The 19,144-nt window shown below is 45.2% G+C and overlaps 1 protein-coding gene across 1 annotated transcript; it reads left to right on the plus strand.

The window, feature by feature from the left end:
• Positions 1-3,890: 3,890 nt before the first annotated feature.
• Positions 3,891-14,117, plus strand: LOC105358433 (uncharacterized). Its single transcript, XM_078938380.1, has 8 exons — positions 3,891-4,028; positions 4,121-4,150; positions 4,234-4,545; positions 4,640-4,933; positions 5,037-5,327; positions 7,032-7,355; positions 13,234-13,365; positions 13,440-14,117. The coding sequence occupies exons 1-8, from the start codon at positions 3,986-3,988 to the stop codon at positions 13,709-13,711; spliced, it is 1,698 nt and encodes a 565-aa protein (XP_078794506.1). The 5' UTR covers positions 3,891-3,985; the 3' UTR covers positions 13,712-14,117.
• Positions 14,118-19,144: the final 5,027 nt, after the last annotated feature.

Below are 19,144 nucleotides of genomic sequence, written 5' to 3' on the forward strand. Positions count from 1 at the left end.
TTGTGTCAGGACGTGACAAAACCAAACCAAATGTCGGAATCAGTGAAAGCTGATTTGCTGTGGCGACCCCTGAAGGGATATGCCTAAAGAAAACAAATCTCCTTTACCATAAGTATTGTGGTTTTCTCAAATAGAGTATAAAATAAGGCTCCAACTATTTGCTTAAATTCATTTTTATCGGAACTCAGCTGAAATATGTGGAATAAGGTCAACATATGCACTATGGTAGGCCATTAATAAAAAGTTTATGGTACGTATTTTTTGGGATTGCGCAGAAGTGACTCTGCTTTTTGTTAATGTGTTAAATTAAAGCACTCTAAACCTGATGGTTTTTTCCTCTAAAGTTCAGGATTTACAATAATATCCCTTGTTGATGTAAATGTAAAATCTGGCAGTCTGTTCTAATAGAAAAACTTCATGAAGCAACTTTTTTAGTTGTATTTTGATATTTTACTGCACCACAATGTCACCAATTTAAATAAAATGTCTCAAATTGAGGCTTTTACAGCAACAACTATGTCAGATTAAAATTAGATTAATTAATCACAAATCACTATTACTTGCACAAAAATGATCACATGACAGCAAATCCTGTCATACTTCTGGTTGTTTGACGTTAATGCCATGTATGATGGGGAGACATCATCAGTGTGTAATTGTGTGTGTGCATGGGTGAATGGGACTGTGATTGTGCATGTATTCTGCGCTTTTGGTCTCAATCAGGATAGAAAAGCCTTTATGTGCATACAACTTAAACCATTTACATAATGTTTTATTTCTCGTCTCCTATTTTCTAAGAAGTGTTGGTGCATTCCTAACAGCAAAAAATGGAAAACTACAGCTGGGACATGACCCTTTTGACTGAAACTAAATTGCAAGAATCTGCCTTAAATCCATCACTCCAAAAATCCCATTTTTATTTTACTATAACTACTCTTTCTTTTAATTGATAATATATATTTTTTTTATTAATTAGGTAGGACTTTTTACAACACAAAAACCCAAATAAACTAATTAATTACACAAGAACACTCTTTTGAAAGCTTTATGACATGGCGCTTTATCCTGGTGGAAGTAGCCATCAGGAGATGGTACACTGTGGTCATGAAGGGATGGACGTGGTCAGCAACAATACTCAGGAAGGCTGTGGCATTGTAACTATAACCCTCCCTTACTGATACCTCTCTGGGGACCCTGAGGTTTTGCGTTGTGTTTTTGATGTTGATGAGAGGAAGAGTCGCACGGAGCATCAGACACAACAGTTGGTTCAGGGATTGCAGTTGAGGTGAAGACCAAATACAACAAGGCAGGTATTTATTTTGTTCCTAAAGGAACTCAGGTTCATATATATCTGTGTAATGCTCAGCCGCCACCTTGTAGCTCCCCTTTCAAAGGAGTAACAGACATTCTGAAATCAAAATGGTGCACAGACCCAACTTTACCCGGGGATACGGTCTCTCTCAAAGGACAACAAATGCAACTTCAGTTGCAATGACGGGGCAACAGCACTATCCACTAGCCATAACTTTCAACTGTGTTACGTTACCATGCTCAATTGGTACTAAGGATATCCCCCACACCATTACACCACCACCACCCTGACCATTGATACAAGGAAGGATGGATTCATGCTTTCATGTTGTTTATGCCAAATTCTGACCCTACCATCTCAAGATGGTCACAAAAATGGAGACTCATGCCCAGATTTTGGTGAGTCTGTGTGAATTGTAGCCTCAGTATCATGTTCTTAGCTGAAAGAAGTGGACCCAGTCTGGTTATCTGCTGCTGTAGCCCATCTGCCTCAAGGTTGGACACGTTGTGTGTTCAGAGATGCTCATGTGCAGACCTATTTGAGTTACTGTTGTCTTTCCATCAGCTGGAATCAGCCTGACTTTTTTCCTCTGACCAATGATATCAACAAGGCATTTCTGCCCACAGAACTGTCGCCCACTGGATATTTTCTCTTTTTAGACCATTTCCTGCAAATCAATAATGATAGTTGTTTGTGAAAATCCCATTAATTTTTAAATGGTTTATTTCAAGCAATCAAATAAGAATAATACACAAAAATAATACAATCATCAGTTATAGATTCATGCAATGACAAATCAAACTTAGGATAATTAGACATATTAATAAATATTGCTTGAAAGGGAGTGGAAGGAAGAAAACTTATACAATCCCACCCCTGTTCTACCGTAACTATTTTATTACATGATTTATCATTATCAGGTTCATACATTTTATCAGACAGAATTAAGATTCCTGAAATATCAATAAAGCACATGACAAAGATAAATTGCCTAAATTATTATTTTAAAAAATTAACTTCAGTCAGACAACTCTTGCAGTAAAGAAGATTTTTCCCATATTTCTTTTAGTTTGGCATAAGGCTCCGTTCAGACACATAAATAAAGATCTTAATAGGAAACTTTGGGTATTAAACCAACCCTAAACAGAGCTCACAGGTGGAAGCCGGGCAGGAGGGTGGGGTGACGAACGCAGAGCTCGCAGAAATGGAAGAAGAGGATTGGACCTCACCTGGACTTAAGTAGGATGCTGAACAGGCGAGTTGATTAGACTGAACCGCCCGCAGGGAGGAGTAACCAGGTAAACACACTGCTGGAGCTGCCTGCCTGAAATACTCCCAGGGTCATTCACTTTTAAAATCAATAAAGTAAATGCAGATAACTTATCCAAAATATTTTCAGATTATGTTACTTATAAAAGTTGTGTATATGATTAATAAAATACTATATCAGTAAAATAAAAAAAACACTGTTGTAGAAATTTTCATAGCCAAATTTGATCAAGTATCAAATGTTAAAATATGTGCAAAATTATGTTACATTAATAAAAAAAGGATGAATAATGTTTTCAATTTTTGGAGCAAGTTTATCAGCAGCTTCTGAAATACGCAGACCGGGGACTCTCACCAACAATCCTGTCATGCTCAAAGTCATTTAAATCATCTTTTTTCCTCATTCTGATGCTCAGTTTGGACTGCAGCAGATTGTCTTGACCATGCCTACTTGTCTAAATGCATTGATCTGCTGCCATGTGATTGGCAAATGAGAAATTTTCATTAACAAGCCGTTGGACTGGTGTGCCTTAAAAACTGCTCAGTGAGTGTAAACTGCAGTGCTTCTTCTTTCTTTGGGTGTGGGGTCTTTTTAGTTAACCACCTATAGGACATACACTAGGCTTTAAGCCAGCACCACAGGGACAGATGAAGTCACTTAGATGAGTGGTGAAAGGTTTCAAAAAAGAAGACTTTAGGTCCAGATGCCATGATTCAGTTTCAAAATATTTACTGGAAGTGCTAATTCTTTTGAAGATTAGGATTTCCTTTTTTATATCTTACAGGACTTTAACAAATACTTTTATGACACAGCAAAAGGTACTGAAAGGTACTTAAATTGACTCACCTTTAAGGTAGGCGTCAGAACTAAGAGAGGACAGGTGCCTACACATGGAGTTAGATTTTAATTAAGACGGCAAATCTGCACGCCCGAGATGTGGACAGAATGTTTTTATTAGAAGAATTAAGAATTTCCATTAGGGAGAGCTCAATGGTGAATTTCTTTGAAGCTATAGCCAGAATTTTTTGCTGTGTTCACTGAGTGTGCATGGTTTTGTGACTTTGTAATACCTTCTTGCTGCAATTTCTTGGTTGCATTTTTAAAGTGCTCTACATTTTTCTTGCCAATTTACCAAAAAAATCTCATCACCTTTACTCATGGAAACAAGAAGTCATGCACATTGATCATGACATCATCCCAAGTTCTTTTATTTTTTTTAATAGAAAACACAATCAGCAATTTTCTATTGAATGACAAACACAGAAAATACGCCCTGTTTTTTTTCTTTCAAAACAGATGATTCACAAAAGAGGAAGTAAGAAACATTTGCTCTCCTGCAAAAATGTAACACCATTTTTCTTTTTGTATCCAAATTGGTGACACACTGCAGGAATATCTCAGCCATGTTCAGCAAACAGCAAAGAAACTCTCAGTTTCTGACTTTAGGTAAGAGTCAGTTTACAAAATAAGGCATTCTGAGAGATTTAAAATTGTGTCTCTAATTTAATTAAGAACCTTTTTTCCCCAAAAAAATTCAGTCTTATGTCTGTTGAGCTCATTTGCCTCAGGTAAGTGTATTCTCCTATTTCCTTTGCTTAATTTGCAGTTCAAAACAAATAATAGAAATAGCCTTTTTGTGATGTGTTTTAAGGTCAGATCAGGCTGGTTGGATCTGGATCGACTCGCTGCTCTGGAAGAGTTGAAGTCCTACACGATGGAGTCTGGGGAACAGTCTGTCACGACAAGTGGAATCTAAATGATGCAAAAGTGGTCTGTAGACAGTTGTCCTGTGGGACAGCTCTACATGCCCCACGATCAGCTCTTTTTGGTCAAGGATCAGGCAAAATCTGGCTGGATGATGTGGAGTGTTCAGGCAGTGAAAGCTCATTGACACAGTGTGGTCACAACGGTTATGGAAAACATAACTGTAATCATGGTGAAGATGCTGGTGTCATCTGTTCAGGTGAGTCACTGTACTATTTCATATTTAGAATATCAGCTAGACCAAAAATCACAGTTAGGAGTGTTTCAATTTGCTTTAACTAAACTTCCAACAGAAAGTCTTGTAAAGCCCAGCATCTCCATGGATCCTGTTGGAAAGGTCTCCTGGGGTCAGGAACTCAGAATCACCTGTTCCACTGCAGCTGAACTTTTAGGAGAAACCTTTTTTCTCCAGAAGATCTCAGGTTCCTTCAGACAGACACAAATTTCTGCCAGCCGCACTGCAACCTTCACCATCTCTAAAGTGAATTTTGATCATGATGGATCGTACCAGTGTCACTACGAGAAAACTGTTTCTGGTCAAACGTTCACTTCACCTCTAAGCGACCTGCTTAGTATCAATATTAGTGGTAAGAAAAATATCATTTTGTTTTTAATTAAAAATTAAAGCAATGCAAAACATGAGAAAGGAGTCAGATTCACTCTTTTTTAATATTTTCTACATTTTTTCAGTGTACTACTTTAAGCCCAGACTCTCTGTGAGTTCTACTAATGTTTCCTGGGGTCAGAAATTTGGATTCACTTGTTCAATTCCAACTCAAGTCCTTGGTGGAACTTTCATCCTGATGAATACTCAGAGTTCATTTAAAGAGACTCAAACCTCAAGGAACAATTCAGCCAACTTTGCAATCTCCAAAGCTGACATCGAAAATGACGGGTCGTACCAGTGTCAGTATCAGAAAAAAGGACCACATCGAAATTTCACTTCTCCATTAAGCAACTCTGTCAGAGTTTCTGTAAACGGTAAGAAATCCACACAATTCGGAAAGTCTTGAAGAACTACATCTCTTTGGCTGAAATATAAATTGTGTTTTTTTGTTCATAAGCTTCTATTTTTTGCAGTTTTCCCTGAGTGTGAGAATTTTCTCAACCAAAAACTGAAATGCTTTAAAAAACCTCTTTCTTAGTTGTAGTCAGAAGTTGGAGAACCGGCCTTAAAATAAGAAATTTGTTGTTGCTTTTTGTTTTTGTCACAACACTTCAATTAACAATCTCTATTGCTGTAATAAGGCTTAATATTAGAAAGAAGTTAACCCATCTTTTCAGTTTTACGGATGTTTAAGGTCATCTTTATGGACGTACAGCATTTGCCTCTTTTAAGAGACAACACCCCAGTATCTTGTAATATCTTTTTTGACAGTGTTTTTCAACCTTTTTTGAGCCACGGCACACCTTAACCTTGAACAAAATCCCGCAGCACATCAGCATCCAAAAAAAAAAAAAAAACAGGAGAAACTCATAGTCTGTTTTGATCCATCTCACATGCATTTTTGTGATAATTGTGGCAGAAAAAGCTGGAAGTTGCAGCTGTTTTTTCTTCTTCTAAACAATGTAATAAAAGTTAAGTTAGAAGATTTAAAAACTATTTGATGTGTGTTCGTTGTGGTTTCATGACGTCTAACAACATCATATCATTGTGTGCTGAGACACTGTAACTTTAACCCAATGCATCATGGGAGATGTGGTGTGCAAACGGCCGGAGATCGCTTCTCTGAGCTTCATTGTTTTGTTCACTTGTTCCATGGTTTGACACCGGATTCTGTGGAAAGGTACATTGCTAAAGACGAGCTTTAGCTGGTATTTTTGTTGGAAGAGAGACTGTTGAGAGACTTTACGAGCTAAATCGGGACAAGGAAGTGAAGACTTTAACCACTTCTGATTGGTCAGACTGATGACTTGTGATTTAGCCCCCAAGAATGATTGGTGGAGACAGTTAAAGGGGCGGGACTTTTCCAAAAAACAGCTGAAGTTGTGGCTAAATCGCTGTACTGTCATTCTTATCAAAGTATCTTCGATAGAATCAAATAAACACAAAGAAAAAAGTATTTTGTGATCATTTATATTCCAAACTACTCAGTGTTTTATCAGGGCCTGTTTGGATGAACACAGAGCTGATATCCTGGAGATGGTAAATGTTTTTAGATCAGTTGATGAGGGAAATTTTCCACGGAACACCTGACCATCTCCCACGGCACACTGGTTTATGATGTCCTGCTTTTGGTGATGTCAGACATCATCTTCTGAGTCATAATAAATAGAACTACAGAACAAGCCCACTCCTCTGTGCTGGCTAACCTGAGATTGTCTCACTGTTCAAATGTGGAACTTTCCGCCTCCTTAATATTCAGAAATACCAACAGATGGAGGGACATTTGGAAACATACCTGAAGTATTAAGAATGTCAATTGGTCTGCATCTTTAAGAAAAATTATTAAAAACTATTCATAAATTAGTCATCTACAGTGAATTTGGGTTTTCTTTTAATCACATGTAATCACATAAAATTGTATAAATCCAGAAAAACTCTTAAATTCTGGATTTTGACTTTCGTCCCTTAAACAATTTCAAAATGAAACGTACACCTCAAAAGCATCCTGATTAGTTGGCTTCATCTCCAATAGATGATCTGAAAAACTTAAATTACCTCATTGTTTTGTGTTTTCACAGTGAGCCTACAGGCGCCCAACATCACACTAACTTCTCCTGGTGCAGAGTTGGTCTGGGGTCCTGGAGAAGCAGAGATCACTGGTGGTCTGAACTTTACCATCACCTGCTCCATTAACCCCAAATCTCCTCATGGTCATTTCTTTCTCTTCATGTCTGGATTCAACATGACTACCAACAGCCCAGCAGTCAACAACGCAGCGTCCTTTACCTTTCCTGTGGCAGAGTTAAAACACCAGGGTAACTACAGCTGTCTGTACCAGGTTACCCTGTCTGGACGCACCGTGGCCTCTGCTGAGTCAGCACCCATCACTGTTGTTGTGAGGCGTAAGTAAAGTGAAACACACCAATGATAAAACCAACCTCCCACACTCTGTTCCCAAATTTAAAGCATTAGCAGTTTATAATGACCTCTGGGAGCTGGTTTCAGATGGTTCCAAATTTACATTAGTATGTAAAAGATTGATTCATTGTTTATTGATTATTGTTAATGCCAATTTATTTATGAATGCAAGATAGGTCAAAATTTAACAAGCCATGAACAATAGGGTCAGTCAGAAGAAAATTATTTCTATACATCTGATTGTACATGAGCACAGAAACACAAGGTACAGCAACCAATAATTACAATATTAAACAGTAAGGTTTTCCAAAATTGTATCCCCCGTCATGATTTCAAAGAAGCGAAACAGACCCAGATGCTGAAACCTGGTAGGAAAACAGGAGATTGTAAAGTAAGTTCGATGATTTATTGTTGTGGAACGCAGATCCAAGGCGAGGATGACGGCTGAGGATTGCAGATGAGTAACAAGGTGAGAACTGGGGAATCTTGACTTGGAGTCGTGGCGTGGCTGGAGGGTTGGCATAAACATGAACAGGAACAGGACCGATAGCTCTGGAGGTGAATCCCAGGTAAACACTCATGGTATGTATTTCCATGGAGGAGCAATGAACTGGCGATGAATGCTGCGGCTGGATCTCCTTAAGACTGCTGGAGGTTGATGAGTTGAGTGAACACAGCTGGGAATCCTCAGGAGCAGAGCAGAGAGGGGAGGGGGAGGAGTGCTGCCAGAGGCGCCATGACAGTACATCCCCCCCCCCTTCAACGATGTCGAAGAAGTCGTCCACGTGGGAATGGTCCAGAATGAGGGAACGGGAGATCCAAGAGCCTTCCTCTGGACCATAACCCTCCCAGTCCACTAGGAACTGAAAGTTGCGACCACGGCGCCGGACGTCCAGCCCCCGGATGACGGTGAAGGCCGGGGCACTGTCGATGACACTGGCGGGTGGAGGTGAAGCAGACAGCGGGCATAGAGGGCTTTCGTGGATAGGATCTGGAAGACGTGGAAGGAAGGATGAACCTTGAGGGCAGCGGGCAACCAGAGGCGCAACGAAAGCCACACCCTTTGACCTGGCTGATACGCTGGTCCCACCACCCTGTGGTAGTTGGCTATCTGGCAGTTGCTCTTCTTGTTGCGGAGGAGAGCGGCCCTGGTCTGGTGCCAAATTTGTTGGCACCGTTGGAGGTGGAGCTGGACCGAGGGCACTGCCAGATCGAGTTCCTGTGACGGAAACAGAGGTGATGAGTACCCAAAGGAGGCTTTGAAAGGAGACATCCTCATGGCAGAAGATGGTGAGTATTATGGGCATAATCTACCCATACCGGGCCAGTCCGCATTGATCTGAGCTGCCAGACATCTGAGTGCCGCTTCCAGCTCCTAGTTGGCTCTGTCCGCCTGGCCATTGGACTGAGGATGGTATCCTGACGTTAGACTAGCTGTGGCTCCCGGAGCAGAGCAGAATGCCTTCCAGACCTGAGAGATGAACTGAGGACCGCGGTCAGAAACAATGTCCGAGGGGATGCCATGATGGCGGAAAACATGGTTGACCAGAATGTCGGCGGTATCAGTAGCAGTAGAATGGTGGGGAAGGGGACTAAATTTAGCAGATTTGGAGAAACAGTCAATAATGGTGAAAATAACAGTATTGCCATGAGAGAGGCAGGCAGTCCATACATGAAGTCCACGGCAATGTGGGACCAGGGATGACCAGGAGTGGGCAGAGGGAGCAGATGACCAGCAGGAGGAGAGTTGGACGTCTTGGAGCGAGCACAGGTGGTATAGGCAGCGACGTATTTGCGTACATCCTTCTTCATAGATGGATCGAAGAAATGTTTCTTTAGAAGATTCGTACCAGGTGATAAGTGTTACATAGACCCAACTTGGAAAAAATGTGAGCCTCCCGAACGGAGTCAAAAACAGAGATGATGAGAGGGAGTGAGTATTTATATTTTACAGTGATTTGGTTAAGTTAACGGTAATCAATGCAGGGTCATAAGGACTTGTCTTTCTTCTCAACGAAAAAAACCCCTGCACCGACCGGGGAGGAAGAGGGACAGATGTAAACTGAGGAGAGGCCCTCCTTTATGTAATTTTCCATTGCTGCCTTTTCAGGGCTGAATAGATTAAATAATTTCCCCTTAGGCAAGGCAGCGTCATTAAGGGGGTTGATGGCACAATCAAAGGGGCTGTGAGGTGGTAAAGTGCTGGCTTTGGTTTCACAAAATACCGTTTTGGTATGTGGTAACAAGAGGGTAGTCTGGATAGGTCCACGTTATCCACTACGTTGGTAACTGCGGTGGTCGTGGATGGAATAGTGGAGTGGAGGCAGTTAGCCAAACAAAACGTACTCCAGTTAGTGATGCCATTAATCTGAGGGTTATGACGTTTAAGCCAAGAAAACCCTAGAACTCTTGGGGACTGAGGGGATTGCGTGACAAAAAACTGGAGGTATTCTCTGTAATTGCCGGAAGAAAGAAGTAGAACGGGTTTAGTACAGTGAGTAATTCTGGAAAGGTGTTGACCACCTAACCCAGCAGCTTTGATGGGAGAATTAAGGGATTCAGTAGGTGGAGAAAGTCAGGTTACTAAGTATTGATCTATGAGGCTTTGTTCTGCGCCAGAATCAGTAAGAGCTTTGAAATCATGAACCTCAGAGTTGTGACAAATTTTAAGAGGGGCAAAGAGAAAAATGTTTTCGTCAGTGTTAACAAAATTTCCCCCTGTGGCCTGTCCACTATCGGGGGGGTTCTGGAACTTGAACGATGCCCACATTGAGTCACTAAGTGGCCGTGGTTACCACACTAGAAACACAAACCTTCTTCTTTGCGTTTTTGTCTTTCTTCCGCAGTTAATTTTGAGTGCCCGACCTGTATGGGTTTCCCTGTGATGTTACGAGGGGACTCGAGTCCTGATGGAGGAGGAACGTGGGTCGTTGGGGAGCGGAAAGAAGCGTTAGGTGACTGCTTACGGTTTTGTTTACGGCCTGGCATTCTCGAAGGCGGACATCTGATCGGAGAGCTTCAGTGACAAGCAGAATTCTCTTATGAACCTGTCAAAGGCTAAGTGGGAGATGGGATTAGCAGCCAGAAAGGCTTGAGCCCATTGTAGTGCTTTGTTACAGAGGGCATTAACAATCAAGGTAATTTTGCTGTGATCGGTCTGGTAATACCTGGGTGCCTGTTAGAAAATTAACTGGAATTGAAGTAGAAATACTCCACAGGCTTTGACATTTCCATAGAACGGCTCTGGCTGGAGGCAGAGGTTTTCCGGTGACGTGGCGGAAGTGGGGTCCGGAATTTTGCCGGAACGTGGAAGAGGAGCTGAAAAAGTAGGACTGGATATTTGTCCCGTTAGTTCTATGAGAGTTTGTGTCATACCGTCAAGACGGCGGTAAAGGTCGTATTGTGCAGAAGACATCTGGGTTGGCGCATGCGATTGACGGTCGAGAAGGATTCCTTGCTGTAAGATGGTGAGTTCTTCAGGGTCAGCTGGGTCAGGAGTTTGGCCAGTTTGTTCTGTCATGATTTCAAAGAACCAGTACAGACCTGGATGCTGGAACCCGGAAGGAAAACAGGAGAATGTAAGGTGAGTTTGATTATTTATTGTTGCGGGACGCAGATTTTTATTCATTTTTATTTAACCTTTATTTATCCAGGGGGGATGGCTGTTTGACCACCGGGGGACAGTCTACCAGCTGTCCCCAACTTAGAAACGTAAGAAACAATGTCCGAGGGGAAGCTGCCCCATCACCCCAATCTCTTATTAGGGTGATGGGGGGGGGGGTCAGCCTGCGTTGCACCTTGTGGGGGGGCCTACTTGCCAGTGGTTCCCCCTCCCCTGGTTGCTGTATGGAATGGGCCCCATCCCCTCTCGGTTATATTTGCAACATAGACATGTAGGGCCCTTGGTAAGGGGGGTGCTTGGACATCACTGTCAGCAAGCTGCAGATGTCCTTTTAGCGCCCTACCTGCCAATTTTAACTGCACCATAGATATTTAGGGCCCCTTGGTGGGGAGGGCGATGGGACAACACTGTGAGTAATCAGGAGATGTCCCCTCAGTGCCCTACCCGCCACTTTTAACTGCACCCCCTTTAGTACACACACCCTTAACTCCTCCATATATACATTCCAACATAAACACACACACATGCACACACACACCCTCACAAACACACACACACACACACATTTCACAAGGAAGGTGGGACCTTGGACCATCTGTCACCTACCATATCCCTGGTAGGAGGTACTGGGCCCTTGGCAACGGCGGCCGTGTTGCCTGGGTGCTGGCTTTCTGGGCCCGGCCAGGGACAGGGATCCCTGAGCTTTCTGGCAAAACCAAGAGCCGGGGATCACAACACACCTGAGCTGGGGGGTGTCCATGTCCCTGTCGTGTAGGTTCTGGTCTTTGCCCCCGAGCGCTGGTCCTCACCAAATTTCCAACTGTGGACAAGCCTGGTCGGGCCATGATTACAACACCTCTTGTGGACCCCCTCTTCTCCTGGATGTCTTCCTCCTGAGCAGGGGCATCTGGTTTCTGCCTTGCTCCTTCCTGGACCAACCGTGGGCCGTGTGGGTGGCTGCCTGGAGTGCGGGGCAGGTCTCACTTGGGGGGTCCTGGCTCGTACCTGGGGTTGGGGCGGGGGGCTGCCCAGAACTCCTGGGTGGTGACGAGATGTTCGTCTGGGGCTGTGGGCACTGTTCTGCAGCTGTGGGCACTCTTGTGGGGCTGGGCCCTGCGTTGGGCCCTCCCTGCGCAGCGGGGGGGTGGGGGGGCTATTCTCCTGGTTGGGGCGGAGCTGCACTCTCTGTCCCCCCCATGCCTCCCTGCTTTCTGGTTCTGGTGGCCCCGTGGGCAGTCCTTATTGCCCTGGCCTGGGTGGCGGATGCAGCCTTGAATGAAATATTTCACACTAGTTGGTTTGAAGGCAAAGTATGCGTGTCTGAACACTATTTGTATTGTATACATGTTGACAAATGGACATTTTTGGAGCCAACATGTATGTTTATAACATTTGAGTGTGTGTGTGGACAGGCCCAGCCCCTTACCGTAATGATAATCATCCAGCAACTTGTTGCTTTATGCTGCTTCATGGCTTTACCCCCCCATAATCGCCCTCCTATCCCCCCCTCTCTCTGCCAGAGGCACCATGACATCCCCTCCCAAACCAATCCAAGTTGCCAGTTTACAGTTTGAGTTAATATAATTCATTTCCATCATTGTAGTTGACCCATCTAGTGGTTTACTCTTAAGCATTAGTCACATGCACCTGGACGGGACGGGGTGAGCATAGGTGAGTCTCGGAGTTCCCTTAAGCCTTGTACATCCCGCTTATGGGGTTTCACTGAAATTAAATGTACAAATGTTGCTCATTTCTGTGGTATGTGTATCGTAAAGTATCTGTAAGGCAAAAGTAAGTTGCACGCACTTATGACGTATGTCCCACTTTAGTTTTAAGGAAGGTGCCAGAGCTGGCCTGCCCCATTTCATGTGAATGGGGTGGTTAGCTCCCGTAAGATGCACATTTTTACTTTACTTGCTTCGCTTTGTACTATATATTTGGGGACATACTTTTTGTTCAGGAGTTGTTTGAACCCAACAGAAGTCTAGCATTACTTTGCTCTTTGTAATTGACCGTTTTATTTACAGAGTAAATTCCACTAAGCTTTTCTTTGGATTCTTCTGTGACATGAACCAAACACTTTGGTTTGACTAGATTTCGTGCCATTTTGATATTTTTGATTCAAATTCTTCCAACTGCTTCTAACTTTACAAAGCTTTAACCCCTTGTTGATGTTTTCCAACAAGAAGCATTTATTTCTCCTTTACTGAAATAAAATTGTAAAATATTGTCTCTTCCAGAATCTTTGCTGCTGCTGATCTGTACAGTATTTGGTGGAATCCTGCTCCTGTTGCTCTTCGTCTTGTTCCTGGCCTATCTCGTCCACAGGAGAAGAAAACCCAAACAGCCAGTGGTTCTTTTCCAGACTCAAAGTGTGTGTTCATAAGGTTTTCAAATATTTATATTTTGTGAAGGGGCCATTTAACCATGCTTTTTTGTGTTTCAGGGTTCACCAGAGAGGACAGAGGGATTTGTGAGGCAGATTATGAAAATTTTCTTGGAGAAGCCTTTCCATCAAAACTAACGTACAAAGCAGATGAAGACAAAGGACATGATTATGGAGATGAGACAAATCTCTATGAAGAATTTAGTCCACCCTCTTTCATAGAGAGTGCGAGTGCAAAGAGTGAAAAACAAACAGAGGAAAAAGAGGAGGAGAACAAAGAAACCAGCGATGACGAAAACTACTGTAACATTGTAACTTTGCCTGTCCAGTAAACTGCTCAGATATGGTTTAATCTGGCTCTGATTTAGGATTTTCAGCTTTGTTTGGTTTGTTCCCAGATCCAAGACTTTTGCTTAACCCTTTAACACCAAAGCTTTAGTTCCAGTGTTGACATTCCATGACTTACTGTGACTCTTTAACCATTTATGTAAACATAATGTTTTGATCTGTGTGAGCAGTTGGGGCGTGGCTGACCTTTTCCCCGATACCTCTCTACACTGCACACCTGATCTTCATTGCGTCACTGTCTTTAAACGCCTGAGCCTGTCACTGCTCCCTGCCGGATTTATTATTATTCAGTGGCTCTTAGCACCTGTCCTGTTTATCGGTGTAGCTCCGGAATTTCAGCATCCTGTCTGATTTAGTTTTTGTTCCTGAGGAATAAAATTGTCAACCTGCCATCAGCTTCAGTCTCTGCTTTGGGATCCTCCCACTCAACCTAAGAGAAAAATCCGGCCAACATGGATCCCGCAGAGCTTGAAGAGGTTAGACATGCCCTCTCCTCCCAAGGGGCTCTTGTTGGACGGCACGACCAAGCACACCAGGATATTATGAACGCCCTCCAACACCTTTCCACCGGAGTAAATTGTCTGGAAATCACCTGCTCTTCTTACGCCAAGGTTCCGGTTCTGTCTCGGAGTAATCCATTGACTTTCGTACTTCTGCTGCGGAGTGTGGTTGGGATGAAAAAGCGCTAACCAGAATATTCGACCAGGGTTTAAGAGGGGAGATTAAAGACGAACTAGCAGCTTGTGATGAAACATCTAGTCTAGAGGAGTTAATTTCCCTCTCCATAAGACTGGATAACCGCCTTCGGGAGAGACGCAGGGAAAGAGCAGCTGGACCCTCTCCTCCAGCCAGCTCCACGCCGGTCACGCCCTCCATCTGCCGGTGTTTCCTCCACCTGCAACTCAGCGGGACACCGCGACCACGCCTCCCCAGGAACAGAGCACGCCGCGCTGCAGTGAGGAGCCAGTGCAGCTCGGCAGGATGACTCTCACTCCTGAGGAAAGTCAACGCCGCATCTACTAGCGGCTCTGCTTCTACTGCGGCCAGTCTGGCCATTTCCGGCCCAACTGCCCTGTATGGCCAAAAGTCCGGCATCATCATTGCATTCAATGATTCCATCACATATTTGTAAGGCCTGGAGGGTTGAAAGTTGGGGTAAACAACAAAAAATTGAATGAGGGTATTGAAGGGCTAGAGGAATGATCTGGGGAGAGCGCACGCACACCACCAAAGAGGACCCAAATTCTTGGCCACAATGACAATTTATTCCGATGGAAAAAACATATGAAAGGCCACAAAGTTTCAGTTAAAAGACACTTAAAACAAGCATAAAATGCGTCTAAAAATTCTAGGGACGGATTAAAACAGTAAAACACGATAAAAATCCCAGGAACAGTTAAAAAGGATAAAAGAGAGCTAAAAGTCCAAAGAACAGTTAAAACTGGTTTAAAAATGCAGCTCAAAGGGGGGAATCACTGATCCCAAACCAGGAGACGTCTCTCTTCCCCCGACGTTGTTCCGAGGATCCCTCCAGTCATACACACAAAGACCTGGGGGGCGGGCTCCGTTCCGCCTCTGTGATTTGTGACTGGCACTCCTCCGCGTCACCTCCAGCTGGCTCTCCTGGACACGCTGGAATCTGCGGAAACAGGCAAGCGGCAGCACGAAAAGCAATTCCTGATGCAGGCTGCCACTAGCCCTCCCACCTATTTCCACCAGTCTGCTGAAGCCCGTTCGGCTACTTACACACAGGCAGGGTCCCTGCCCTGCCCTTGCGTGTCGATCGCTCTGCAGACTGATGGTCCCAGCGCCCAGCGCTCTCAGAGTGTGTGTCCCGATCACAGCGAGTCTTCCCGACGTCTGGCGGTCCCGACGTTCCACTCGCGCCCCGCGTGCATGCGCCTGCTGTCGGCGTGCGCCCTGCTTTGGCTTTCCTCGTCGGGACTTTTATAAGTCCCTCTTGATGAGGAGCAGGTGTGGTGGATCGGCGCGCTATGTTACAAGGGGGGGTGTCCATAGAAAGCATGCAACAAACAAGTAGTACCACAAACATGCAAACATGCAAAAGAAAAACACCCTACAACATGCAATCCTCCCACATCATCACATCCCCCCACAGTTTGAGGTTGTCAGTCCCTGCAACCTTAAGCGTTCAATCGCCATACCGAGCTGGGGGCTTCCCCCGATTAGTCCGAGTGGAACGTCTGGGAAGTGGCTCCACATTCACCCGTTCTTGAGCCGCCGTTGGTAAAAATCCATAAAATACAGGTAAGGCAGTCTCTGGTTCTTGCAGCTGTTCAGCTGGCTGTGGAACCACTGGAGGCAGTACACAGGGCTTCATAGAGTTCCTGTGCAATGTTTTCTCCTGACCACCTTTCTCAGGCCGAATTCTGTAGACCAGTCCTGTGTCGCCTACCTGTTCTAAAACAACAAATGGTTCTGGGGACCACCACGGTGCCAGCTTTCCCCTACCCCGCTTATTTCGAAGGCGTACCAACACCCTCTCACCAGGCAAAAAAGGCAACGCTTTAGCAGAGCGGTCATAATGTCGCTTCTGCTGGAAGGAAGCAGTCTTCATCTGGTCTCTAGCAATGCGGTAGGCTACAGACATTTTCTGATGGTGGTCCTTCACCCACCCACCTACAAGGTAACCGGGTTGTTGGGGCCCCACAGCTAGGTTAAGATCAACCGGAAGGCGCAAGTGACGACCGAACATTAAAAAAGAAGGCGTGTAACCAGTGGCTGAATGGACAGTATTATTATAGGCATGCACAAGCTCAGCCAGGTATTGTGGCCAAAAGTTTTGCTTCTCCTCCTCCAAAGCACGCAGCATTTTAAGCAGAGTCTGGTTGAATCGTTCAGCACTACCGTTACCAGCCGGGTGGTAAGGTGTGGTCCGACTCTTGACAACCCCATAGGCCTCGCATAACTCCTTCATTAGAGCCGACTCAAAGTTAGTCCCCCGGTCCGAATGGAAACGTGTTGGGCAACCAAAGTTTTGGATGATGTTCGCCCATATTGCTTTAACTGTTGTTTGCGCCGTTTGGTCCCTAGTAGGAATGGCCCAAGCAAAACGAGTGAACTGATCCGTGGCCACTAGAATATATGGGAATTCGTCAGCGGTGCGGCCCAATGACAAGAAGTCCAACGCGATTACCTCGAGAGGGTAAGAAACAGTCACTGGGTGCAATGGGGCTTTGGGCTCCACCCTACTCTTCTGCAGACTACAAGCAGCACACCCCTGGTGAAACTGACGTACCTCTCCCTCCATGCCAGGCCAATAAAAGTTCTTTCGGAGGCTTACAAGGGTCTTGTCAATACCCGCATGGGCAGCAGCTTCGTGGACTCTCCTCCAAACCTCTTGACACCTGGAACTTGGGCAGATTATCTGATAATGGGTTTCATGCGACTTGTTGTCCATTACCTTACGGCATAAGACATTATGCCTGAGTTGCAGCCTTTTCCAGTGTTGTAGGAGACGCTGCCCTCTGCTGGACATGGCCTGACGGTCTGCTTTCCTAGGCTTTTCTTGCTTCTCCACATACCGTCTCACCATCTGGATGTCTGGGTCAGTAGCTTGGGCTTCTTCCCATTCGGACCCTTCTGGGGTCAACTCCACCGCTGCAGTGGAAGCTATGGCTGGAGCATCCGTGTCCGGGTCATCCTGAATCACAGAGGCAGGAAATCTGGAGAGAGCATCTGCATTAGTGTTATTCTTTCCTGATCGGTATTTGATGTCATAGTCAAAAGATGCCAGCTGGGCAACCCAACGCTGTTCCACAGCCCCCAGCCGGGCAGTTTGCAGGTGTGCAAGTGGATTGTTGTCCGTGAACACAGTAAATTTGGCCCCCATCAGATAGTCCTTAAACTTCTCTGTGATAGCCCATTTCAGTGCCAGCAACTCCAACTTAAATGAGCTGTAGTTCGCGTCATTACGCTCAGAGGGATGCAAGCTCCGGCTGGCGTACGCTATCACACGCTCCCTCCCCTCCTGCACTTGAGCAAGGACAGCTCCAAGTCCGTGATGACTGGCATCAGTATACACCACAAAAGGCTTGTTAAAATCTGCGTATGCCAGAATTGGTGCTTGCGTCAATGCCTCTTTCAGAGCATCAAAAGAGGCCTTACAGTCAGGAGTCCATACGATCCTCTGCGTACCTGATCTTTTAGTTGCTGGTATACCAACTAGCAGGGAATTCAGGGGGCGAGCAATATTTGCAAACCCGGCCACAAACCTCCGGTAATATCCGGCCAGCCCTAGGAACGCTCGCACCCCTTTAATAGTTGATGGTATCGGCCAATCTTGTACCGCTTTCACTTTTTCCGGGTCTGGTCTTACCCCCGAACGGTCAACAATGTGTCCCAGGAACTTCACCTCTTGCTGAAACAGTCTGCATTTGTCTGGCCTCAGTTTGAGTCCATGTTGCCACAACCGGCCGAAGACCTCATCCAGATGCTGCAGGTGAGACGAAAAGTCAGGTGAGTAGATTATTATGTCATCCAGATATACGAGCAGGGACTGAGCAATCTGGCCATTCAAGCACTGTTGCATTAGCCGTTGAAAAGTTGCAGGGGCGTTACAAAGGCCAAACGGCATGCGCTCAAACTCATAGAGCCCCAATGGGGTAGTGAAAGCAGTCTTTTCCTGGTCCTGTGGGTGCATCTCGACCTGCCAGTAGCCACTGGCTAGGTCAAGGGTGGAAAACCACTCCGCCTGACTCAAACTGGTCAATGTCTCCTCAATCCTTGGCAGCGGAAATGCGTCCTTGTGGGTCACTGCATTAAGCTTCCTGTAGTCCACACAAAAACGCAGGGTTCCGTCCTTCTTCCTTACTAGGACTATTGGTGCTGCCCAGGGACTTTTGCTCTCCTTAATGACACCCCTTTCCAACATGCCAGTAAGCAGTGAGGTCATCTCTTTGTAGAGCGATGGTGGCAGTGCCCTAAACCTCTCACGAACTGGCAAAGAGTCTCCCGTGTGAATGCGGTGCAGAACTGTATTAGTGCAGCCAAAGTCCTCCTCATGCTGCGCAAACACCTTCTCCCACTTCTGCAGCAAAGTGGCCAGTTCTTCCTGTTGCCGTTCTGTCAGGTCCGGCCTATTAACCAGGTTGCTCACCCCTTCTGTCAGGCTATGCTGTCCAGTATCCGGGGTGCTGTGTACCAGCGCCACCTCGACCACACCATCTTCCTCCAAGGACAGACTAACATAGTCTGGACCAGAGACATCAGCTGGGTCGATCTGGTAAAGACGTCCAAATTTCTGGTAGCGGCCAACCGTCAGACTGTAGGGATGGGGATTACAGATGCGTACAGGGATTTTGCCATCTCTCACCACACCGACAGTTCTGGCCACTCCTACTTCTCCAGCACTCGGCGAGGCCTCAACCAAGGCAGAGTAGTCCCGCCCATAGTGT

Source organism: Oryzias latipes, chromosome 20 (genome assembly GCF_053564925.1).
Source record: "Oryzias latipes strain Hd-rR chromosome 20, Olatipes_Hd-rR_3.1".
In the NCBI taxonomy this organism is placed as follows: domain Eukaryota; kingdom Metazoa; phylum Chordata; class Actinopteri; order Beloniformes; family Adrianichthyidae; genus Oryzias; species Oryzias latipes.

Coding starts and splice junctions, on each gene's coding strand:
- LOC105358433 (XM_078938380.1), top strand. CDS start 3,986: ATGTTCAGCAAACAGCAAAGAAACTCTCAGTTTCTGACTTTAG. Junction 4,029..4,120: donor CTCTCAGTTTCTGACTTTAG/GTAAGAGTCAGT, acceptor AAAAAAATTCAG/TCTTATGTCTGTTGAGCTCA. Junction 4,546..4,639: donor TGCTGGTGTCATCTGTTCAG/GTGAGTCACTGT, acceptor AACTTCCAACAG/AAAGTCTTGTAAAGCCCAGC.